Genomic DNA, 26,617 nt, shown 5'->3' on the forward strand with positions numbered 1-26,617 from the left:
CTGTACCCAGCTTTGAAACATTTCCTAAGAGACTTCCATTTGGGTGTCTTTTCTGTTTTTTTGATCAAGGTTAAGTTTTTTTGCGATCCCAAGTTTACCCATGGGCATTTAAAAAATCATTAGAATTCCTGCATTTCCTTCTCACCAGGCATTAATAATTAACCTGAAAGCTTGTTTAAATATACATGTAAAACTGAGGAGGACATTTTCAAACACACTTTCAAGCTACCTACCACAGCCATGAACCTGTTTAGCATACTCTGTATTTTTTTCTACTTGGGAAGAAACTGGGGACAGGAGCAAATGTAAGTGAAGAACCCCGTTTTAATTTGCAATAGATTTGGTAGTCGTTTTGATATATGAAATAGATTTTCATTCAAGCCCCATGAAGCTAATTTCCCACTTCTGAAAACATTCATGAAATCCCTCTTTTTCTCAATTGTTCAATTGTTCAATTCTGTTGCTAAGGAACGATTATTCTTATTCTAATATATTCTCATTTTAATATATATCCCCCCAAGCACAGTAACTTGATATTTAGCACTTCAATTTAAAATGGTACTTTGGTTAGAGGGGCTGGAGGGAGAGCACAACAGGTAGGGTATTTGCTTTGCATGTAGTCCACCAGGGTTCCCCGGGTTCGATTCCTCTGTCCCTCTCGGAGAGCCCGGCAAGCTACTGAGAGTAACCTGCCCGCACTGCGGATCCTGGCAAGCTCCCGGTGGCGTATTCGATATGCCAAAAACAGTAACAAGTCTCACAATGGAGACATTACTGGTGCTGCTTGAGCAAATCAATGAACAACAGGAGGACAGTACTACAGTGCTACTTGGGTTAGAGAGACAGTACAGGGATCGACCCTCACGACCCCATACCCGCCAGAGCACTGCTGAGTTGGCATATGGTCTTGCATTATAGGACCCAAATAGTACAGAATTCTGGGCCCTAGCATTGAAATTCCAGCTAGATGACAAAATATTGCTGGTAGTGACCCCTGTAGCCCCTGAGCACTGCTCAGAAGTCCCACAAAAGCAAATAAAATAAAAATTGATTTTTCAAAAGGCAGAAACATCGCTATGTGCACTTTTTGGAGATTCTATTAAGCATTCCCCTTGGATGCTACTGAGATAACTTTCTTTTACCTGCTTCCGTCAAACAGCACCTAGGGATATTTCCTAGTTTTATCATAAATTGTAAAGTTTTTAGAAATAAGAATATATATATATATATATATATATATATATATTGCCAGATGTAAAAACCATTGATTAATTGATTTTGTTCTCCTCAGTGGAGGACATTTAAATAGTATGTTTTATTAATGAATCATCTCTGTAATTTTGCTGTTTCAACAGATATGTTGTCTTTGCACCGAAAGCGTTCTGTGTTGGTGCTTTGGAAAACATAGTGATTCAAGCTCATGGATACACAGAATCATTTTCTGTGTACATTGCTCTTAAAAGCTATCCTGATAAAAGTTTCACATATTCTCTTGGCCTCATTAATTTGTCTCCAGAAAATAAATTTCAAAGCTCTGCAAATTTAAATGTATGTATTCTTCTCATTGTTCTCTTGCATGTCAAATATCTTTTTATAAAGTACATGCAATACATTGTATATATACAGAAGTCTGTAACTGTGATAGGCATTTTTTACTTTCTATTTTAACTGAAACAAACTTTCCTCCCGCCCTCCTTCCCTCTCTCTCTCCTTCCCTCCTTCCTTCCTTCCCTCCCTCCTTCCTTCCTTCCTTCCTTCCTTCTTTCCTTCCTTCCTTCCTTCCTTCCTTCCTTTCCTCCCTTCCTCCCTCCCTCTCCATCACTCCATCACTCTCTCCCTCCCTCCTTCCTTCCCTCCCGCCTTCCTTCCTTCAATCCCTCCCTTCCTCCCTCCCTCTCCATCACTCATTCCCTCCTTCCCTCCTTCCTTCCCCCCTCCCTCCCTCCCTCCCTCCCTTCCTTCCTTCCTTCCTTCCTTCCTTCCTTACTTCCCTCCTTCCTTCCTTCCTTCTTTCCTTCCTTCTTTAAAGGAAAAAGAAAGCTATTTTAAAGGCAATCACCTTATCCCTGTGGCATCCCTCTAGTAAAGCAAATTTTCTTCCAAGCAATTCAGGACACATATATTCAAGGATAATAAGAGAAATATTGACAATTCTATTCCATTATCACAGTTATTAACATATACAAAGGAAAAAATAAGGTAGCACACAGTACCAAATAATAACAAACCTTTAACCCCCAGATTACAGAACTCAGGAGACAAGTAAGGGGAAGAATGGGCAGTGGAAATGATGGGATATTACTGGAAGTAACTTAAGGATATTAGTAGTGAATCTGGGGCACTTTGGTAATTATGAGGTGTGGTAACTATACATAGCACAGTGGTAAGGCTGGCCTGGCCAAGCCAGGTTTCATTCCTCCTCTTCTCTCGGTGAGTCCAGCAAGCTACTGAGAGTATCTCACCCACATGGCAAAGCCTGGCAAGCTACCCATGACGTATTCAATATGCCAAACACAATAACAGCAGGTCTTACAATGGAGACGTTACTGGGCCTGCTTGAGCAAATCAATAAACTATATATTAAAACTATAAAAGTTAACACTAGTTAAAATATGATCCTAGTATTTGGGTGGTGGGCATGGTGTAGTAATGCTACAAATACAAAAAAATTTTAGTATTCCAAAAAAATTTTAATGAAAAAATATGTACCTTCCTATGCAATATTTTAAAGAGGGCTTCATGCTCATTCTACGTTCACATGTTTTTAACAGATAGACCAAATAGATTTGGCTCGAGAAGCAAATGCAGTTTCGCATGTATATTTAGAAGTTATAAGTGCTCACTTTTCAAAAACAACAGAAATTCCACTACGCTATGACAATGGATTCATCTTCATCCAGACAGACAAATCTATTTACTTTTCAAATGAAAATTCAGGTATGAGAAGGGGTTTCTTTTGTAATAGTTGAGGGAATGCGGTTACAATTGTGCTAATTTTTGTGCTGTCTGTGAACAGTTACTCCACCTCTACCTCATGAAAGTGTCAAAGGTCTCCCATCTTATGCTGCTTCTAGTTGGCCAATTCCCTCCCCTCTCTCCCACTTGGCAACTTTGGTTAAAGTCCAAAGGTGTGTTAGTATTTACCATCTTTTCTCTCATTTTTTTATGTTTAAGGCACATAGGAGTGAGATCATCTGATATTTATTTATCTTCCCTCTGACTTCTCTTAATATGACACCCTCTCACTTCATCCACACTATAGCAAATATATATATATATATATTGTCTTCTCTTAGAGCTGAGTAGTTTTCCATTATGTAGAAATATCAGTTTATTTACCCGCTGTCATTGAACATTGAGTTGTTTCTAAATCTTAGCTATTATAAATAGTGCTGCTTTGAACAAAGTGTTGTATAGACATTTTCGAGTTAATTCTTTTGTGTTTTAAAATAGATAGTCCAGCTCTCTCCAGGGACCCCTGTCAGTCATCAGGGTGGGAGCTTGGCTGCAGGTAGCCTGGCTGACTTCTAGCTGCATGCCACTCTTCCTCCTTTCTGAACTTAGCCCTTCAGTGGATTCTTCCTTTGTCTTATTTGCAGCCCACCTCACAACATCATGTTCGCGTTTGTTTTGAGAACATAGCCTTTCCCTAATTTGTACTGAGCGTAGCAGAACTTTTTGGCACTGGGGAATCCAGCCCAAGGTCCCACACATAACAAGCAAGTGCTTCACTACTGAGACACATTCCCAGCCCCTGATCATTTTACATCTTAGATTAACCTCATCAGCCCCATGACAATACAGACTTGATGAACTGAACTTTTTTTTTAATTTTTGGAGCCATTTTGCCTGCATGCCAAAGCCTGGCAAGCTCCCCGTGACGTATTCTATATGCCAAACACAGTAACAAGTCTCACAATGGAGACATTACTAGGCCGCTCAAGCAAATTGATGAACAACAGGAGGACAGTGACAGTGACAGTGACAGATAGATAGTCCAAGGAGTAGAATCACTGGGTCCCATGAGAGCTCTATCTGTAATTTTTTGATGCATGAACTTACATTTGAATGCTTGGGCACTGTTATAATGCTTTGGGTAGGGCAGTAATTTTGATAATGTTACTGTTCCAATAGCCTGCAAGCTATCGAATATAGCCTGCCCACAGGGCAGAGTCTGGCAAACTCCCCGTGGCGCACCAAATATGCCAAATACCAGTAACAATGATGGGTCTCATTCTCCTAAAAAGCCTTGAATATAATCTCAGGGCTAGGATGAAAGAGACGTTACTGGGGCCTGCTCGAGGCAATCGACGATTAACAGGATGATGAATGAATGAATGAACTGTTCCAATAAATGAATGTGCGACATTTTCCCACTTCCATATGTTCTCTTCTATTTCTTTTAACAGTGACTAAAACTGTTGATTTATAAGTCTTTCGTTGTCTTTGATCTGAGGGGGAATGTGTTCCCATGCAATATTCAGAGGACCTAGGGACCATTCCCAGCATACTCAGCCATCTGAGCTAGCAGTTCAATTCTAGGGCCTAAGGATGTGGTGCTGGGTAGGTCCTCTGGTGCCCAAGAGTACCAGGACACTCCCACAGAGCTTAGGGGTCTCCAATGCCCCACTCAGTGGAATTGTAGGAGTCACCTCTTTTAAGCTCTTCCTAGGTTACTTGAAATTTTGAAACATGATTTCAATTTTTTAATAGTTATTTCAAATTCTCTGTTTGCATAAAGAAATGCTACGGATTTTTGTGTGTTGTTCTTGTAGCCTGCTATTTTGCTGTGTTAGTTTATTGTTCCTGAAAGTTATCTTAGTGGAGAATTTATAGTTGAAGAGGGAATTTTAATCCCTGGGAGAAAAATGGTGAGTGGAACATGTATCAATTAGGACAATGGCTTATTCTTTGTGTGAAAAAAAAATGAAGTCAATTTTCTTCTACTCTAAACCACACAGACCACACAGAAAGGTTAAGAGTTGATGAACTAAGGGGTTAGGTAGAAAATTGTATTTTTAAAAAGTAATGATAAAAATAATCAGTGCAAGATTTTTTAAAAAGTCCTTTCTAATGATGATGCCAAGTTTTCTTTCAAAATGGTTTTTTAAAAATGTTGCATGATGGAATGAAAAGTTAATACTTGTGCCAAATTTTAACTTGGACATAACTTTAAAATTCTCAATATACTCTCTTACAAATGATATTTCAATTTCATTTTTATTTTCCTCTGGGGCACACTCACTGGTGATAGGGAAGAAAGAACATGGGACTCCAGCGTATAAAGTATGTACTCCAGCCCTTTGAGCTATCTCCCAAGCCCCTAAGTATCATTTTCACCTGGGCATTTTGAACCAAATTGCAAAATTCACTGAACAGTGTCTGCCTCAATTTGTTTCCACTGAAAATAATCTCAGTCTTTTTTCCAGAAAATTCTCTCTTACCATTATCTCACAAATAAAACAGGTACAGTTTTTAGGGGTAGGAAGAATGAAGTGGTATTTTATGTGTCTGGTAATGGTAATGATGATGATGTTAGGTGAGATAAGATGAACCTCAGGATTGGTATTTCCCTCGTCCAGCAAGGGGCCACCTCTCAGAGCCCTAAGGACAAGGCTGAGCTTTCCTCCAGCTAAGGGTAGGGGTCCGAGGAAAGGAGCAAACCTTGCCATCGCCTCCTCCAAGGAAAGAGAAAAAAGACACAAGAAAGGTCTGGGCCCTGTAAAACAGTTCCCCTTTATTGAGGAACATCAAGCCTTTATATAGGTTGAGGAGGGTGGTGGGAGAGTGCAACTGGTCACACAGGGTGATCAGAACAAAAATGTTTTCTATAGATAGGGTCACACCTTCACAGCACATTTTCCAGAAACATCCTGTCCCCAGGTAACACTGAACTGTGATATGCATTGCAACAGGTTGCACTTCAAAGCAGACCAAAAGGTTTTTCTCTCCCAAAACATCTGCCCTCTGAGCCCAGGGATTAGTGTTGCACTTCAAAGCAGCCCAAAAGGGGCTTTTCTCCCAGCACAGGCAATAACACTACCTCATACACTTAGATATGTTTTTTGAGTACCTGATGAGATCACAACTGCGCTGCTCTATAGCTGGCTTAAAAATACAAAAGGTTGAATAAAACAATTTGTGATAAGCTGAATTGTATTTTAAGCAAAAAGAAATATCTAAGCTATCCCATTTAAGACTTTTATCTGAAAATAATAATAGTTCTACTTTAAGATAGTGTTTATATCTAACACATTAATTCATCTACCATTCAGACTTAAATTTTTATCATTTCTACGTTCTTAAAGTTTTATGGTCTTATCCTCCAAGCTATTAATAATATCAGTCACTTAGAGCTGAAGGAACTTTATTAATAATGTTTTTTTACAGTTAAGGTTAGAGCTTATTCATTGGATGAAGACCTACAGCCATCCCAAAGAGAAGTTGCCTTAACTTTTATAGTGAGTATAACACTAATTTCAATAAAAATTTAACCTTGGTGTTTTCATTATATGAATATAGAGTTTTGCTTATTTTAATTCTAGTCAAATGTGATATAAACTTATTTAATATTAAGGAATAGAAAGATTCTTTTGGCATCTATTTTGAGTACAATCTGGTCATTTTATCCAGTGGTCAATTTGGTATATAAATGTTATTGGAAATATATTGTGACAGCCCATTAAAAGAACATGCTACAATCATTCCATCTTTAAAGTAGGTTTGTTAAATGTTGTATCCTCATGTTACCTGAGTGGCATAGGCAGCTGTGGTGAGGGCTGTGAAGGATCCCTGTGTGGCTGTGGGGCTACCAGTGAGACGTCCATGACATGCATTGTATCATCATGACAACATTATAGGATCATTAAGATTATTATTTCTTTTTATAGATGAAAGGGTTGAAGCTTAGAGAATTTAAATGATTGCCAAAATCATACCGATAGCAATCAACTGATTTTATAATTTAATGCAATAAACTAGGTAAAGGCAATAGCAGGACCAAAAGCAGGGCAACCCTAATGGGAGTTGCTCAGACAAGATGATTAGTAAATTACTCTGGAAGGTAGCACTAAAGGATGAAGCCAGTCCCTGATCTTGTTTCAATTTTTAAATCACTGAGAAGGATTGATGTATAGAAGCTAAATTATGTCAAAATAGCTACAAAAGAAGCAGGAAACTAGAGCCACAAAAAAGCAAAATGTGCTGCTGACCATGACAGTGGCTTGGCCACAGCAGAGAGTCCCTGAAAGGGGTTAGGAAGATGCAGTGTCAACTTCAAAGCGTTACTTTACAGTGGGAGGATTGTGAGGGTGGGATGCATGGACAGGTTCAAGCAAACCTGTTGTGAATGTGAATGGCTCCACATAGGTTGTGAGTTCCTTTTGGTATCCCCCATGCAGAAGAGACATCGAAGAGGGCAGAGGCCATTGCCACAACATGCCCTGGTGTAGTTAGAATTGATTTTGAAGGCGATAGGGAGCCAAGGAAATCTATAGGGCATGGCATGAAAATTGTGCTTGAAGATTATCCTAGAAGTCCCATTTAGGGAAAGGAAATGTAGGGAGAGAACCATCAGATTTTATTTAATCTATCTTGAATATTTATTATCCTATTTATTCCTATTATACATATGAGCCTCAATTTTAATTACCTTATCTTCTAATATCAAACTGACCACTTGGCAGTCATGGTCTCAGTTGTGGACTATGTTGCATGTGCTACTTTCTACACAATTTCTTAAAATTTATGGATATTTATTTAAGAATCATTTATCATGCATAATATGTTTGACTTCATATTTTAGACTTTTAAAAAGCAGAACTTGGAGTTGCTTTTCTTTTTATTCACAGGATCCAGGTGGAAAAGAAACTGACCTGGTTGGAACATACACAAATCCTGGAATTATCACTTTTCCTGACTTCAAGATCCCATCCTTTCCTGAGTATTTTTAATTATTTATTGTTAAAGTTATTTTGCATAAGAGAATACTGAGTATTGTGACAAAGACTAATAGAACCATTTACATATGACCAAAATGAGCTGATAGAAAGATTGTTTGATTCTGACTACTTTTCTCAAGGCCCAGTGTCTACTTGGAAAGGGACATTTGTTCGGGCTCTTCCTCGGGTAAAGCAGAGGCCTCACAGAATCTAAGCAGCTTATTACCAAGCTAGTCTACTCGATGCAATTCAGTTGTACCTTTCACAGAAAAGTCCAAGCAATGGACACTGCCAGAGGTATCTGCTGTCCCACTGATGCTGAGACTTTAATAGAAATGACAAAAAGTACAAATGTAGTATATCCACTAGTATGCATTTAATAGTACTGTCTGTCTGCACTGTCTTCCCATTGTTCATCGAATTAATTGAGCGGGCACCAGTAATGTCTCCACTGTGAGACTTGTTACTGTTTTTGGCATATGGAATACTCCACAGGGATCTTGCCAGGCTCTGTCGTGTGGGTGGGATACTCTTGGTAGCTTGCCGAGCTCTCCGAGACGGACGGATGAATCAAACCCAGGTTGGATGCTTGCAAGGCAAACGCTCAACCTGCTGTGCCATCGCTTCAGCCCAGCATTTAATAGTACATAGATTTTTAATTTATCACATTAATTCCTAGGTCTTGAAAGATTTTGATATTTGAAATGTTCATAGTACCTAATGTCTTGAAATTTTAATAATTCAAAATGAAAATTAAATTAACATTTGTGAATTCATGAATTTTCCCTCTATGCCAAGTACTCGGGTCCTTTATCATTCTCATGTCTAAGATGAGATTAGAAGCTTTAGGCCTGTTTATGATCACAAAGCCCGTGCATGGTGGTCTGAAATGGGAACCAAGATCTGTCTGGTGACCAGGTTCACTTTTGCCTTTGTTTTTGCCACTCTGGCCCTCAAGAAATAATGTGGAGGGACCAGAGCAATAGTAGAGCAAGTAGGGTTCAATCTTCAGCATCCCATCTGGTCCCCTAAGCACCTCCAGGAGTGATTATTGAGGGCAGAGCCAGGAATAACCTCTGAGCATCACCGAGTGTGGCTCCCAAAAACAAAATCAAAAGAAATAATTTGGGGGACCAGAGTTGTGGCTAAGTAGTAGAGTGCATGCCCGGCATGTGGTTCTATCCTAGGAATGAAAAAATTTTGAATAATAAGAGTGACTCTCTGGAGCCATAGCACAGCAAGTAGGGCGTTTGCCTTATACCTCAGTTCGATTCCTCCGCCCCTCTCGGAGAGCCCGGCAAGCTACCGAGAGTATCGCGTCCACACGGCAAAGCCTGGCAAGCTACCCATGATGTATTCGATATGCCTAACACTGAAGTTAACAAGAAGTCTCACAATGTTACTGGGCCCGCTGGAGCAAATTGATGAACAACGAGAGGACAGTGACAGTGACAGTGAAAAGTGACTCTCGCTTTTTTTTCAAACATCAAAAACTCATTTGATCATTTTAACAGTTTCTAAACAGTTTCTTAAAATTTATGAATATTTATTCAAGAATCATTTATCATGCATTATATGTTTGACTTCATATTTAGCAAACAGTCCTAGAAACACAGTTTATATTTTCTGGCATACTGTATAAGTATATGATATCTAGTATGTGGTTAAGCTTCAAGAGTTATTGAGTGATCAATGCCTTTAAATTTAAATAGTCTCTAGCTAAATTTATACTATGATGCCCTAGAGAATAAGTAAAATGAAAGTAGTTTTCCATCTGTGCAATTCTTCTTAAAATTTATATTATATATTAAATATGTATTATATATGCATAAATATTATACATTAATATATAAATATATACATACATTTTCTTAATATATATAATATTGTATGTTACAATGCATGTTTATATGTGCATAATATATAAATATATAATATGCTTAAATGCATATTATATATAATGAGCATTTATAGTCTTGAAACATCTTTAAGATATGGTATATTAGGTTATCCATAAATCTGACACTGAGAACAGCATCCACTAGCATTGTTGTAGTCAAGGGGACTTTAGAACCAGAATGATCAATAAAATCCTAACTCCACCTGTGCACCCCTGGGCTGGTTACTTAACCTCTCTGGGACTAATCATCTTGATGATAAAGTGGAGATAATAAGATGATGATTCCATGGAATTTTTGTGGTAATTTCACGAATTCACAAATAATGCAATAATAACAGTGCTTGACTTTTACTACAATCTCATCTGAATACTAGATATAATCATTGACTAAATTAAAGATCTATCATTTGATGATGGCTAATTTTTGAATGTTCTGTTTTTACAGTTATGGTTTATGGACAGTTAAAGCTAAATATAAAGAGGACTTCACAACAACAGGAACTGCATTTTTTGAGTTGAAAATACATGGTAATAGCTCATAAGTTACTCATTTTTCCAGGGCCTATTTTAAGGAATGGTTTCCTACAATTTCCAGACTAAGTACTGATCGGAGACTGAAGGAAGGGCCTGATGACAGATGCACAGAGGTGGAGCAGGACACAGTAGACCAAGGACCTGGGTGGGCTCTTGCATTGACTCATTCCATTTAAACACATGCCTCTAGGGTTTGTTTCCCCTCTTGGTTCTGCAATGGGTCAAACCCCATTAGCAAGCAGGATTAGATCATGTCCCATAAAGATCCATGTGTGTTCTAGTCTGACACTCTGAGGATCATCTATTTTAATCCCCTTCATATAAAGTCAAGGTCAAGTAAGGAGGATCAAGCTGAGAGAAATAGGGAGACTCATAAATTCTTACCACTACTTTGTCCAGTCTGAGAGTGAAAATGCACCCCTAAACCCTAGTCAGTGCTCATTCCCATCAGCCCTAAATGTCAGTGATATGTTTAGCAAATTATAGTACTATTTTTGAAATAATATTAATTGAACTAATAATTAATGACTTACATTTTAATTTCATAGTCTCTTGTGAAACTATTTGAGTACTCTTAGATAAATTTATTCTTAAGCTATTTTACCGTGTTTTCTTTTACCAGCTTGATGGGAGACTGAGGTATGTCTAATTCACAGAGAATAGAAATTGCATATTAAAATTGAAAATGTTTCACATATTTACATAATACAACCAAATATCCTCCTAAGTGATTAAGCTGAACTTTGAGTTATTTATTAACTCTCTTGAACTCAGTTCTATTCATAGAATCCTGGCTTTTACATTGGAGGACATTTTTCTCTGACACAGTGAGAAAAAACCAGAACAGCGAGATACTTGCTTTACCTGTTACCCCCTGACATGGTCATCCTGGAGCCAAGACTCCCTTATATCTTTGTTCTAGTTCTCTTTCTCTCTCTCTCTGTCTCTCTCTCTCCTCTCTCCTCTCTCTTTCACACTCACTCACATTCACTCACTCACTCTCTCTCACTCTCTCTCGTAATGCTATTCTCTGGATGTTATAGCAAGATATATTTTCTACAGAATAAGCTTGAAAATAATTATCACATTTTGGGCACTAAATGGTATTGTTAAATACCAGACACACTAAAGCAGCAAATTATTTTCAATTTAGCAGACATCTACCAAACACTATATGAAAGTCATTGGGGACACTAGTTTACACAAAGAAGCAAGATTAGCTCTTGTCTTCATGAAAGATGGTAGCATATGTACAATTAGGACAGGATGTGGGAGGAAAAGATGTGACTCATCCTAAATCTGAGGTACAGAGACTCTCAGGAGTGTGACTAGTCAGAATGAGAAGGATATTCATGCTTCCGATGTTCATCTGTTCCTTTGTCCTAAAAAAATTCTCTTTGATTAACAGTTATAATTGCAAGTGTTTAGATTTTCTGCTTATATTTTTTTATTCAGAGAAACCACAATTTTATGTCATCGTAGAACCAGAAAACAATATTATTAGCCACAAAAACGTTGAGAACTTCACGATTACTATAAAAGCTAGGTAAGAGAGCTATAATTATTAGATTCATTTACTGAATGCAAATATATCATTTTAGAAATTAATATGATAGATTATTAGTGTTAGCCTAGGTACTATGTTAAAAACTACTATAATTAAAAATAACTGCCATACTTGTTGAAGTCTGTTCAAGATTTGTCTAAAGATTATCTGTTAATTGGATTCTTGCCATTGTTCTACAATCTTTTCTTTTAGTTTTTTTTTTTTTGCGTCACACCCGGCAATGCACAGGGTCACTCCTGGCTGTGCACTCAGATGTTACCTCTGGCAGTGCTCAGGGGACCATCTGGGATGCTGGGAATTAAACCCAGGTCGGCCGCGTGCAAGACAAATGCCCTACCTGCTGTGCTATCACTCCAGCCCCTGTTCTACAATCTTATGAGAAAGAACCCTAGACATTAAATTTTTCATTTCATTTCATCATCCTGTTATTCGTCGATTGCCTCGAGCAGGCCCCAGTAACGTCTCTTTCATCCTAGACCTGAGATTGTATTCAAGGCTCTTTAGGAGAATGAGACCCATCATTGTTACTGGTATTTGGCATATTTGGTATGCCACGGGGAGTTTGCCAGACTCTGCCCTGTGGGCAGGCTACATTCGATAGCCTGCAAGTTTGTCCAAAGTAGGATGTCCTGATAAGACGTCATGCGGCCGCCTTTGCGGCCGCGCGGTTCCGGGAGCTGAATTTTATAGTCTCTGAGTCTTGGCCGTTGATGGGATTACACGGCGCCAGGGGGCCAGGTGGTGGGTGTGACCCCCGCCTACTGGGATTTGGAGGATCTGGGTGGAAGATGCTCGACTCCAGTCCGAGTAGGCTTGGAGATCTCGGCCCCGGAACCCGCGTGGCTTTGTCCCTCTGCCAGTACCTTCATGTGTGCGGAGAGTGGTCTCAGCATGGTGGTGGCTGGTCCTGGAGGTCTTCGGCTGCGGGGGCAGAAGACATTAAATATAATTGTTAAATTGAATACCACCATTTAATGGGGATTGCCCTGCCACAGAGACAGGGCGGGATGGGGGGATGGGGGTGGGGGGATATTATCCATGGTGGTGGAAAATGGGCACTGGTGGAGGGATGGGTATCTGATCATTGTATAATTGAAACCCAAGCACAAAAAATTGTAAATTTACAACTGAAAAAAAAAATGTGAACTCCATAGGAATGGAATCTGCATGACCTCATCACTTGATTTTAAAGCAATAAAAATAACACCTGGCTTGAGCATAAAAAAAATTGAATACCACCATTTAAATAACTATTAAAGTGATTGCCACTACTCAGCTATTAAAAATTTTAAATATTGTATCAAAATGTAAAGTAAAAGTTACTGGGCCCGCTCGTATCAAAATATTTGATTATTTTTATTTATAAAAGTAAATAATTATTGGTTGTACCACTTAGTATTCAAATCCATTCTAGAGTAAACAGATTCATAATTCAGACTTAGCAGGTTCATAATAGGAACAGTGGCTTCCTACTTTATATTTCAAGAGGGAAATTTCATATTTTCTTCGACTTTAAAGGAAGATATGGGCTAATTTATAAATAACTTTTCTCCACTACATGTGAGATCAATGTAATATTGCACCTTTTACCCCAGGGAGTGGAACCCTAATTGCCACATTATGCTATAGTAATCAGTAAAGTGTAGACTCTTGCACACTCTTGCACATGGATCCTAAGCTCAGTTCTACGCTAAGTCAGTATAAACTTAAGAACTGGAAAACTGAACAAGTTCTTTTTATCATTCTAGTACTCAATTTCCTCATTTGTCAGGAAGATAAAACTATCTACTTTAGCTTAGCACCCATGAAATATATAAATGACATGCATTACTTTATATGAACACAATTTCCAGAACAAATAGCAAATTTCATGTGGTTACATTTGATCTCGTTACTGTAATTGCCTTGTCTAAAAGAAGTTATCCATATTTTCTTTTGACAGATTTTCTTATACTAGGAATTTACTTGAAGCTAAAGTTTTTGTCCTCTTTAAAATAAAAGAAGATTTATACGGTGGTGGACATAAAAATATATTTGCAGGAATAGAGTCAACAAATGTAAGAATAGCTTAAGTGACTTTTACAATACTGTAAAATTGGAAGAAATTCACTAGACTATAGATAATAAAAGTGGGCTTTCTCTTCCAAGAATTTATAGAACTACACTGAACTAATAATAATTTACATTTGGATAAATTCCACTGAATTCCCAAAACCTTTTTTCTAAGAAATTTAACCTCTTTATGGGCATGGAAGCCTGTACTTTACATTAGATTCCATCAGAATCAGTGGTACCCAAGTGACAGCCTCACAATCTGAAAAGAATAAAACATGGCTTTACATCAGACATTTTTTAGTGCCATTTGAGATCTTCCTTCATGGTTCTATAATATGTCTGATTCTTACAAGGGCTGACCTAAATATCGATCAGTGGGTAGAGACCTCAAAGGCATGAACTTGGCATTCTTGTCTCTAGCTGTAATTACAATGCCATTGTCAAGTGAAGATTTTTGCGGACTGTGAAAGTAGAGTCTGCTGTCTCTTCTCTGTGAGTTCTTCCATAAAATTACAGCTTCAACAGTTTTTTCTCTTTTTGAAAAACAGCTGGTTGATGGTGTTGCACAAATCAATTTTAATGCTTCAAAGGAAATTAAACGATTAAAGAAAAGCCTAGAAGATTTAAATAACAAGTACCTTACTATTTTTGTGGATGTAGAAGCAAGTGAGTTTCTAAAGTAATATATTTTTCTGTTTCTCACAGTTTTCTTCTTCCCTTTCTATTGTTTTTATTATTGTAATGACTGCGGTCAAAGGTACTTGGACATGATGGTCACACAATTGGTCTAGGTACTAGCTGTGGGACAAGCATGTTAAGCATGGTGGTGGTGGTGCTTGTGCATATTCTTGTTGTAGTGTTCCTCTAGGCTGTCTCACACTTCTTCATGTTTGAATTTCCCTCAGGGGTAATTTGCATTAATTTGAGGCTAAACAAGTATAGCTGCTCCATCAAAATACTGCCCATGTGTTTTATACACATGGGATGATCATGAAAAACATCTTCCTATAATGATGACCCCAAATCATAGATGGAGAGAATAGCCTTTCATGTGATTAGAAAAAAGAGATAAGGCTGATACCAGAAAATTACACTTGCAACAAAATGATCATAAAATTATTTCAATTATAAGAGCATCAGTGAGGAATTTTAGAGTTTGCTTATACATCATTAAAGCAACACCATGTCTTCTAGCACCCAATTGAGCGTTTGAACAGTGGCCTTGAAATGAAAACCAGCTATTATATATGAGAGTATCTCTTCCAACAAGATTATTGGTTTCTTGAGGACATCTGACTCTTTCCAATATCTGAAGAGCAATTGGGATGGTAGCTGAGAAATGGTCTGGATCAGGACATGCTATTTTAAAGTTGACATATTAAAATCTTACTACCTTTCTGATAACTGCACATTATTGGTTCCTAGAGGGGTCAGACTCTTCCACAATGACTGTAGAAATCAAACCAGTCTTAGGATCATATTTTTTTCTTTTGCTTTTTGGGTCACACCCAGCAGTGCACAGGGGTTACTCCTCTATCTGCACCCAGGAATTACCCCCTGGTGGTGCTTAGGGGACCTTATGGGATGCTGGGAATTGAACCCGGTCTGCTGCGTGCAAAACAAACGCCCTACCCACTGTGCTATTACTCCAGCTTCAATATTTTTGTGTTAAATGATGAGGGAATATACTGTGTATTTGTTCTTATGCAAATAAATGAAGGAACAGAATGGGTGCCCATGTAGACAGATGTGATGCATAGTACTTGCCAGATTCTCAGAGTAATACTTATTATTCCATTAGGTACATTTATCCATGAGGATAAAGAAGCGGTTGTCAAATTTATTCTTTTCCCCTACACACTGGATTTAGTTGATACTTCTCTTTTCCTGAAGCCGGGGCTTCCATTTCCCATCAAGGTGAGATAACTAGAAAATCTGACAGGGGTCATGCTAGGTCAGTGGCGGGAAGAGGATCTCTGGGAGGTTTTGTTGGTACATAAACTGCAGCAAAGATATTTAAATGGAGAAAAGGCTGAGGGGTTGAGTAGTAAGACAAGGCAATAAAAATTTTCCCAGCTCATGACAATTACTTAGTTAACAATTTGGTTACTATACACTGAATTGAATGTAATTAATACAGATATCTGGAATTCTTAGATCAGAGCATTGGTAGAACTGCATTTGGTCACTAGATTCTAATGTTTTTGCTTGGGAGTGAAATTTTTGTAGGAATTTTTGCATAAGGGTCTATCTTTACTATTGTTTAGTTTACTATGTTTTTATAGTTAACAGTGCTAACTAGCTGTTGAAATGGATTTGGTCCAATAGGTACAGGTGAAGGATACTGATGGCCATTTTGTAAAAGGAATTCCAGTAACCATGGAAGCAAAAACAACTTATAAAACTCTGAAGACAGATCTGGAGATAAAACAAAGCACAACAAATTATGATGGAGTAGCCTCATTTGTGATTAACACTTCCTCTGATGTGGCAAAACTGGATTTTCATGTGAGCAGAATTCTTACATGTTACATTTTAAATATTGCTTCAGTCTGGTTGCAAATTAATGCACAGGGAAAACGTGAATATTTTATGTATAAGCCTTGTAAATTTCTCAGCTATACTTGATTTGTGGCTGCAGGAAGTAGAATTTAATGAACTGAACATTTCATGAAGGGCATGAGATTTTTTTGTTTTATTTTTAAGAACATTAGACAGAGCGGCATCTTGAACTCCCGAGAAATCTCAATGAGCTTGGTTATCATGTGGATATGGTCGATGGTGCTGAATCCTTTGCGGAACCCGGCTTGCCTGCATGGTTGTCCTTCATCTAGTGTTCTGCCAATCCTATTTAGGATGACTCGAGTGAACAACTTGTAGATGACAGACAATAGGCAGATCGGGCGATAGTTGCCAATGTCATGGATGTCTCCCTTCTTGAACAGTAGTACAGTCCTGCTGGTTTTCCATTGGGACGGAACCTTGCATTCAGTCAAGTAGCGTGTGAAGAGCCGAGCCAGTGTATTGATGAGTACTGACGGCAGGTTCCTTAGGTGTTCAGGTCTGACCTTGTCTGGGCCGGGTGCTGTTCGTTTCTTTACAGATGAAATGGCGTGTCAGATTTCGGAAGGGAGAACATAGGGAATGACATATCCATCCTGTGGAATTTGGTATGTCGGCAAGTGGACATGGCTATCGAAGAGATTTGAGTAGAAGTCATGGATAATCTTCTCCATTGCCGTTCTGGAGGATGTGATGGATCCATCAGGACATCAGAGGGCAGTCATCTTGGTCTTATAGTTGGCGAAGGACAGGCGGGCGTTACGAATACTTTTCCCGGCTTCTGCCGCATCTACCAGCACTTCTGCTCTTCTCTCTTTGAGGTCTTCCTTGATCGCATCTCTGCACTGCTTAGCGAGCTCAGACGTTTGCTTGCGGTTGCCTGAGGCATGCGCCAAACCACGTTGGCGAATAAGCTCAAGAGTTTTAGAAGACAGGCGTTTTTTTTGTGGCTATCTCTATCTTGGCGTTCCTCGCACAACCATGGAGGTGCTGAACCAGTCGATCATATTCCTCGTCAATGTTGTCAACAATAGCATCTTCCCATGTTGCCACAATAGTGCCAAAGAGCTCCCAGTTGGTGGTCATTCTGGGAGTTCTCTTTTTAAACTTTGCAGCCCTTTCTCCCCGCTCTGTGAAGTAGAATTTTGCACGAAGGAGACGGTGATCCAATCCTGTTTGGAATTTTGGGACAACAGCGACATCAGTCAGGCAAACCTGTCAATTGAATATGATGTGGTCTATTTCGTTGTGGAATCATCCACCAGGAGACTCCCATGTCCAACGTTTAGATTCAGCTTTCTGGAACTGTGAGTTACCATGGATGGTCTTGTTGGTCGACATGATGAACTCAGACAGTATCTCAACCTGTTCGTTCCATTCTAGGCCATGGGTCCCGATGTGAAGTTCTTCAGCTGATCTTCTCGGTCCTATCTTAGCATTAAAATCACCCACAATGATCTTGTAGAAGGTGTGGTCTTCTTTATAGAACTTCTCCAGCTCCATGCAGAACTTCTCAATTTCTCCTTTATCATAATTAGATGTTGCTGCGTAGACAACGAAGATAGAAACTGCTGGCAGTGAGCCACATCTATTCAAATGTAAACGTCCAATTGGGTTGTTAGGCATTCAAATGAATCAATGCTCATCGCCAAGTTTGTGTTGACAAGGACACCAATGCCTCTGACACCTCTTTTATCACATGTTCCAAGGATCAATTCTTCTCCAGTGTCGAAAACGACATGATGAGATTGGTGCCTTCTTGTCTCGGTCAGACCAATAATGTCGTACTTGATCTTTTGCGCTTGTACCATCAGGTCCTCGATGGATGCATCTGATGCTAGCGTAACGTGCATTGAAAGTACAGATGATCATTTTTGTCTTCCTTCATTGTGGCAGCCTAGTTTGGCCTTGATATTTTATCGGTCTCTCCTTTCTCATCCTTCTCAGTGCTGTCATGTTGGTGAAGCCTTTAGGGTCAGGTGAATGAGACCCATTGTAATTACTGGTTTTGGCATATCGAATACAAAACGGATAGCTTGCCAGGCTCTGCCTTGCAGGTGGAATACTCTCAGTAGCTTGCCAGTCTTTCCGAGAGGGATACAGGCTTTTGGGGCCACCTTAATCGCCCTCATAGATGTTACCATATTTGAACCCTATCAAGTATGGTACGGCAATTCCAGAAGACGGGTATTTAGTGTCTTTTGTGGCCGTGCGGGTCCGGAAAGCGTCCTGGAGTGTGGCAGCGGCTGGGTAGTGGAGGTAGTGTCTGTCTAACGTTCATTAATTTAAAGAAGGCCTTTGTTTCTGTTGAGACGGAAGCGGTCATTGAAGCCCTAGCCAATCAGGGCATTCAAGCTCAATACATCAAGATCCTCCATGAGCTGTATTGCGGATTCACTACCAGGATCTCACCATTCTACAAAGAAGTAATCATCGATGTGAAGAGAGGGGTTCGGCAGGGTGATACCATCTCACCGAAACTCTTCAGTGCCACCCTCGAGAACACCATGTGACAACTGGAATGGGAAGGAATGGGAGTAAAGATAGACAGTCGGCAACTACCCCACCTCCGCTTTGCTGATGACATTGTTTTAATAACACCAAACATCAGCCAAGTGGCACAAATGCTGGCCAACTTCAACCATGAGTGTGGAAAGGTCGGACTACAGCTGAATCTTACGAAGACAATGTTTATGAGAAACAGCCTCCTTCCTGATGCCCCATTCACTCTCAACGGAACCACCATCTCCGAATGCAACAGCTATGTGTACCTGGGTCGAGAAGTCAACATGACAAATGACCTGGCACCCGAGCTGCGCAGGAGGAAGAGAGCGGCTTGGAATCCCTTCAAGAGCGTTGAAGAAATAGCTAAGAGGACGAAGAACCTCCGGGTCTGGGCACATCTCTTTGATTCCACTGTTCTTCCTGCATTAACATATGCCTCAGAGACCTGGGCCCTACGCAAACAGGATGAGAATGCTATTCGGGTCTCCCAAAGAGGAATCGAAAGAGCTATGCTTGGAATATCACGTTTCACTCAAATGAGAGAAAGAATCCGGAGTTCCGACATCCGTCGACGATCAAGAATCAGGGACGCTGTCTCATTTGCCAAGGTGTCAAAAATCAGATGGGCTGGTCACGTAATGAGATTTAAAGATGACCGCTGGACTAGAGCTGTTACCCACTGGATTCCACTGGATGTCAAAAGACTACGTGGCCGCCCACCTGCCAGATGGTCAGATTTCTTCATCAAGATCATGAATGATCGGTTTGAGGCTCTTCATGTTCCTAGAGGGAACAGACGCCATTGGGCTACACTAGCACACGACAGGGACAAATGGAGACGTTACTGGTGCCCGCTTGAGCAAATCAATGATTAACGGGAAGTCAAGTGATCAAGTGATTTTTAAGAAATAATTTTTGCTTCTTTGGAAAATATTCAAAATGACATATTTAGAACATGAACTTCTCATGGAGTCCAGGAAAAAGAAAGCCATCTGCATCACATTTTGTTCACATCCTCTCCATCAGTTTACATGTGAGCTCTACTAAAAAAAGTATCTTCATTCTATACTTCCGCCTCCTACATATCTTTAAATTACCAAGATTTGAATTATATCCCTGCTATACCATTGGAAATCTTTCTGCAAATTTACCTGTGAGCTGCTTTGCTAAGCTCATTTGACATTTTCAATCTTTTTCTTTCCAGTCTTCTCCAAGACATTTGGCTTGTGAACTATTGTCTTTTTTAGTTTTGGAAAGATATATACATTTTAGCAATCAACATTTCCTGGTCCCTGATAGGTGTCAGGAATGATGGTAGTTTCCAGAGACACAAAGGATAATAGGATGGACTTTTGAGAAATCTGAGGACATTTGAAATCCATAAAACTTCCATGAAGTAAGAGAAAGTCTCCCCTATTAGCAGAGGGGATTTGGGAAAGTATCCTTAGAGGTCAGGTGTTAAAAGATAATCCTGATGGGACTACTCAGCCCCATGTGACTCAGCAACAAAACAAGCCTTGCCTGAGTTGGGTCCCAAACACTGCAAGGGGAAAAAGAAGACCCACCCAAAAAAGAACTCCCGTCAGAACAGGGAGAGTTCAAGGTTGACTTTCAAAGATTTGCAGCAGATGAGTAAAGGACATTTATCTTATTTTATTGGTTTTGGGGTCACACCTGGCAATACTTAGAGGTTACTCCTGGCTCTGAACTCAGGAATCACTCCCGGTGGTGCCCAGGGCACCATATGGGAATGCCAGGGTTCAAATCTGGGTCAGCTGCATGCAAGGCAAGTGCCTTACGGACTCTGCTATTGATTGCCCCAGTCCTAAAAGTACATTTAGAAGCTTAGAACCACAATGTGTTGCTAAATTTGAGGTACCATGGGTGGGGGTGGGGGGAGTGGAGGGAGAACAGGATTAGTTAAATGCAGAGATGACTCTGAGAAAAAGCACTTCAATTCTCTTGCCACAATGTAGAGACTGAGGTACAGGGTAGCTGTGGACAGTTTGTTCAAACAATCTTCTGGGAAGAGATCGAGATTTGAGGTGGTAAGGGGTACTTAGTTTTGTATACAATTGTGAGGGTTGTTATACAATAACCTTTCCATAGTCATTTGATAGTATAGATTGCTGTGATGTTTAAGCAATGAAGACTAATTTTCTTTTGGGGGGAGGGGGTTGGTTTTAGGGCCATACCAGAGATTCTCAAAGCTATTCCTAGCTCTGCACTCAGGAATCACTCCTGTTGGTGTTTTCGGGTGTGTGTGTGGGGGGAGGCACATGGGATGCTGGGTATTGAAATCGGGTCAGCTAAGTGCAAGGCAAGTGCCCTCCCTGCTGTACTCTCTCCAGTCCCCTAATTTGATTTTTTATATGGTGTTGGGAAGTTCAAGATGTAAAAGTATATGGACACATTCATAGCTGTCTATCACTTAGAACCATGGCGGGCTCTCAGTGAAAGCTAGGAAAGTGTTATGAATCATTACCAGCGCCACCACTACACAAACACCATAGCCATCACTGATGCAAATTGGAGTGTCAGCACTTCACAATTTTGTCACTATCTTCTTTAGGTGAAAACAGATGACCCAGACCTTCTGGCGGAATATCAGGCCAGCAATGACTATCAAGCAGTGCCCTACTCATCCCAGAGCCAAAGTTTCCTTTCCCTCAGCTGGCCAGACAATTACAAGGATTTGCTTGTAGGAGAACACCTGAACATCGCTGTCACTCCTAAAAGTCCTTATGTTGACAGGATCACACACTACAATTACTTGGTAAGTTCAATAAATAAATATGTAACTTGCATCTAGTTCCCTACTTGCAACATTACTTCTTACCAAAAAAAAATTGAAATGATTCTTTACCTAAGTCTAAGCAATACCGAAGTGATATTTACTAAATAAATGAATGTGTTTAAAAATAAAAATAAAAAACACATTCACAAACATCTTTCTAAAAGATCCTCATAACACCTTTTTAGTTTGTGGGGGAGAGGTTTTATTTTGGTTTGTTTATGTTCTTTTTTTTTGTTCTTGTTCTTGTTTGGGGCCACACTGGTAATGCTCAGGGCTTACTCCTGGCTGTTCACTCAGGAATTACTCCTGACTGTGCTCAGGGGACCATATGGGGTACTAGAGATCGAACCCAGGTCATCCATGTACAAAATAAGCACACTACCCACTGTGCTATCTCTCTGGCCCTCATAAAACTTTTAAAATATATTTATTTATATTAAAGTTTAGACAATATGTTTATAAAAATGTTAAAGTTTATGGTTTTATGTACAAAGTTACTGTACCTCCTTCCACCAAAGTGTCCAGGACCCTCCATCATTGCTCCTGTGTCACCACCAGTCCATCTTCATGTCCCTTTCCACTCCTCCCTACTGCTTGGCAATCTGTATTTGGAATTAAAGTACAAGGGTTGTTATTGTAGTCTACTCCCTTTTATTTTTTCTCTATAGCCCACCGATGAGTGAGATCATCTGGTATTTGTCCGTCTCCCTCGGACAATTTTGCAGAACGTAATAGACTCACATCCCATTCATGTTTCAGCAAGCTATAATATATCATATTTTCTTTTATAATTATTATATTCTATTATAATTTGTATTTTGGAGTAATAACACCTTGCTGAACTCAAAGACAGTGGGACAGTGTGGGATGGGTCTGTAGGCTTGAGATTTTTGTTTCAGATCTTCCCATTCCTAGACTGATAGCCTAACGCAAGATGCCAAACATTTCATCAACTCTTTCATTCATTCCTCAGACTAGTCAAGGCAAATGAAGAGCATTACAAGGATAAAACTGGTAATCCTAGCCAACATCATTTAAGAACAAGCCTTAATCACAAAGGAAAGAATTTAACTGTGTATTCAAAGAACGTTTGCAGGCATTGATCATTATTATTATTTAAAATACAAACTAGTGGTTGGGGGTCCAGGTTTGGATCAGTGATGGAGCACTTGAGGACAGGAGTTCGAGAGTTCCAGATCCAATATATCCCATATAGAGAGTGATATCCCAAAGTAAAATTGTTTGGGAATCTAGAATAATGAGTGCAACATTTGGGGCAACACATCCAGGCAACACATCCACATCTCACACTGCAACTGAGTGTGAGACTCCAACAATACCACAACCAAATGCATGCAGCTCTGAGGCATCATGGTAAGCCGGGGAAAGTTGGGGGGGAAAGTATGTACAAGCTAGCAATGACAACAATCTGTTTTTAATATAAGACTTGAAATTTGATTCCATGTGGTCAGGGCTCTTTTCCTAGATAAAAGCTTCTTCAGAAAGAAATTCTTAAAAGTCAACAATATCAAATTATCTTCCTTTCAGTGATTGATAGCATCTTATGAACTAAGATATTTGTTCAAGTGAAGGAGAATCTTACTGGTTCTGACAAAAGCATCTTTTAGGTTATGAATGTTTTGTGTTGATGAACCTCAATCTCGATAATTATCTAATGGAGTTAACAAAATGTTAGTTAATATGATCATAATAAGTGAATGTATTCATATATGTATGTCTAATGCAAATTAGGTGCTCACTGAACATTAATTCACTACCTTTTTATCACTGGCTCAATTACTGTTCCACTTTGCAGCCCATACTGATGCTTATTTCTTTCTGTGTATTTTTAGATTTCATCTAAGGGCAAAATTGTCCACTTCGGAATAGAGAAGAAACTCCAAGGTTCATCCTCCCAACTTTTGAACCTTCCCCTGACTCAGCACATGGCTCCTACAGCCTGTCTCCTGGTCTATTACTTTGTCACAGGAGATCAGATGACAGAATTAGTGTCTGACTCAGTCTGCCTAAAGATTGAAGAAAAATGTGGCAACCAGCTCCGGGTAAACCACAAATAGACTTGCCATCCTGAATTCCTCTTCTTTGTTTGAACACTAAAACTGTTTAACCTGACACTAAAATTCTTTCTTTTTTAAATAATTTTAGATACATCTGTCTCCAAATAAAGATGCAGATCCTGCAGGCAAAGGTGTTTCTCTTACTTTGGAAACTCAGTCAGAAGCCTGGGTGGCGTTATCTTCAGTGGATATTGCTTCATATCACTTCCAACAAAGAAGCACAAATTCTATGGAAAGAGTTAAGTAAAGAAAATGCTTCAATTACTGATACTTGACCCTGGAATTAGTGACCATCATCATTTTCTCAGGGATCATTGGTTGTTCGTGGGAGAAAAATAAAGGAAACATGCCATTACACACCAAAGTTTGTCTTATCTGTTAGAGTTAAGGATAATATTACCAACAGCCTAAACTTACTATTTCCTAAATATCTTTGCAAAGTCTTTATATCTATCATCTTATTTGTTGGTTTGTTTCTGGGGCATGTACTTCAGTCCTTTCAGCTTAGTCTCTGGCCTGGCACCTATAATCTTATTAAATATTCGAAACAATCCCTACAGATGCATATCACTATACAAATATATTGAACTGGGGGACCAGACTATAGCTCCAAGGTCTATCACTCAAGTTTTACATGAAGGAACCCTAGATTCCATTCCCTGGCACTTCATAGTCCTTTGAGCACTGCCGTGAGTGTCTTCCCCAACCCCCTCAACCAACCCCCAAGCACTGGGCAGGACAACCCCTGACTACCACTGACGGGGGGAAAGAGGATCCCAAACAAAAGAGAGTTTTCTTTTTTGTGTGTTCATTTTTTTTTTCTTTCAATGTGAAGAACACACCCAGTGATACTCTGAGCTTACTCCTGGCTCTGTGCTTAGGGATCACGCTTGAATGTGCTCAGGGGACAATGTGCAGTGTGAGGCTTTGAGCCCCTCCCTTTCCATTCCCTCCCCTCCCCTCCCCTTCCCTCTCTTTGCCTTGCTTTGCCTTGCCTTGCCTTCCCTCTTCTTTTCATTTTTCTTTTGAGGCATTCACCTGGGCTTGGAGGTTTCTCCTGGTGGCATTTGGTGATTACTCCCAATAGTGGTTGAGAGGTCTTGTAATACTGCTGATTAAAACTGGATCCTCCACATAGAGAGGTCATTTTGGTTCTGTGATACTCCTGGACTTATGGTGGGAGTAGTGAGGCTTACACATGTATAGAGATTTGAAGCTGTACTCCTGGAAGTTTATAGTATTGCAAGGGGAACCAGAGCAAGGGGAATTCAAGACAATTGCATGTAAAAAGAAATACAGGGACTGGAGAGATTTTAGAGTGGGCAGGATGTTTGCCTTGCATGTGGCTGACCTGAGTACCATCCATGGCACCCCTACAGTCCCCAAGCCTTGCAGGAGTGATTTCTGAGCAAGGCCAACAGTAAACCCTATGTGTGGCCCAAAAAACAAACAAAAAAATTAATAGACAAAGAAATACAGACTCATCACTCACAGAACTTTGAACCTAGAAATAAAAAAGGATGATGAGAAACAGTATTTTGTCACTTTATTTACTCATAGTTTATTAGGGCTGGAGCGATAGCACAGAGGGTAGGGCGTTCGCCTTACACGCGGCCAACATGGCTGACCCGAGTTCGATTCCTCCGCCCCTCTCGGAGAGCCCGGCAAGCTACCGAGAGTATTCGATATGCCAGACGCAGTAACAACAAAGTCTCCAATGGAGACGTTACTGGGCCCGCTCGAGCAAATCGACGATCAATGGGAGGGCCTTTACCTTTACCTTTACCTTAATAAGAACATAGTAAGAAAGCAGATTATAAAATTTTAAAGAAATTTGATACCAAAGCTATATATTTGTTCTTGAGTGACTTAAATGGAATTCTTTTATAAATTGAGAAGGCAAAAAACAGGAAAGAGGAAAATAGTAAGATTTCAACATTTAGTAAACTAGTCATTTGCAGATAGCATTACTCAAAATTCAGCAATTCCTTGTAATATTCACTTATTGCCGTTTCTTGGGAGTTGGGGGGAAACCGCCCACCAGTGTTGGTGACTCCAGAGCCACACTTGGTGATATTTGGGGATTGTGTGCTACCTGGGATCAAACCTGGGTTGGGCACATGCTAGACATTTGCGCTGTTGTACTCTCTCCCAGAACATAACGTTCAATTAATTTTTTAAATTTTATTTTACCCTCTGTGCTTTACAATTTCTTCTCTGAACAGATACTTCAGTCTTCACCCAAACGAGGCCAGGACTGTGGAGCAAGCGGGGGCAGGAATAATGCTGAGGTGCTCTACTCCACGGGGCTCACTGTCCTTACCAACGTGGACGCAGGTCGCTCCCAACGAGAGGGTAACTCATTTGGCTTTCTACTAATCTGAAGATCCCTGTTTGAGGAATGTGCCCCAGGGAACACTATTTGAGATTGTAGGATAACATTGGTTTGTCCTTTCTGCCTTGCCACAGGGAGCTTAGGTTTATTGGGTTACACCCATCACAGTGCTCCCATTCCTCTGTGTTTATTTGTAACCCCTTTCTTTGTGCTCTGCTTCAAACTGGTCAATTACTTTTTCTCCTAATAAGACCCTGTTAACTTGTAAATATTGCTTTTCTCTTCTCCTTTAGTCCTTTGCATTGTTAATTCAGTGTAATATCCTTTTTGTATAGACACAAGAA

At 39.8% G+C, this 26,617-nt stretch overlaps 1 protein-coding gene across 1 annotated transcript in view; it reads left to right on the forward strand.

Annotated features, from left to right (window-relative positions):
* Positions 1–221: 221 nt before the first annotated feature.
* LOC130045837 (complement C5-like) overlaps positions 222–26,617 on the forward strand; it is a 44,932-nt gene continuing 18,536 nt past the window's right edge. Inside the window, exons 1-15 of the mRNA XM_056138722.1 lie at positions 222–305; positions 1,356–1,548; positions 2,772–2,937; positions 6,391–6,461; positions 7,851–7,942; positions 10,286–10,368; positions 11,830–11,920; positions 13,884–13,998; positions 14,545–14,662; positions 15,798–15,913; positions 16,325–16,504; positions 21,636–21,839; positions 23,714–23,923; positions 24,027–24,176; positions 26,164–26,293. Coding sequence (XP_055994697.1) covers positions 241–305; positions 1,356–1,548; positions 2,772–2,937; positions 6,391–6,461; positions 7,851–7,942; positions 10,286–10,368; positions 11,830–11,920; positions 13,884–13,998; positions 14,545–14,662; positions 15,798–15,913; positions 16,325–16,504; positions 21,636–21,839; positions 23,714–23,923; positions 24,027–24,176; positions 26,164–26,293 — 1,984 coding nt within the window. The 5' untranslated portion in view covers positions 222–240. The remainder of the gene's footprint in view (positions 306–1,355; positions 1,549–2,771; positions 2,938–6,390; positions 6,462–7,850; positions 7,943–10,285; positions 10,369–11,829; positions 11,921–13,883; positions 13,999–14,544; positions 14,663–15,797; positions 15,914–16,324; positions 16,505–21,635; positions 21,840–23,713; positions 23,924–24,026; positions 24,177–26,163; positions 26,294–26,617) is intronic.

This window comes from Sorex fumeus, unplaced genomic scaffold, assembly GCF_029834395.1.
Source record: "Sorex fumeus unplaced genomic scaffold, SorFum_2.1 ptg000129l, whole genome shotgun sequence".
Taxonomy (NCBI): Eukaryota; Metazoa; Chordata; class Mammalia; order Eulipotyphla; family Soricidae; genus Sorex; species Sorex fumeus.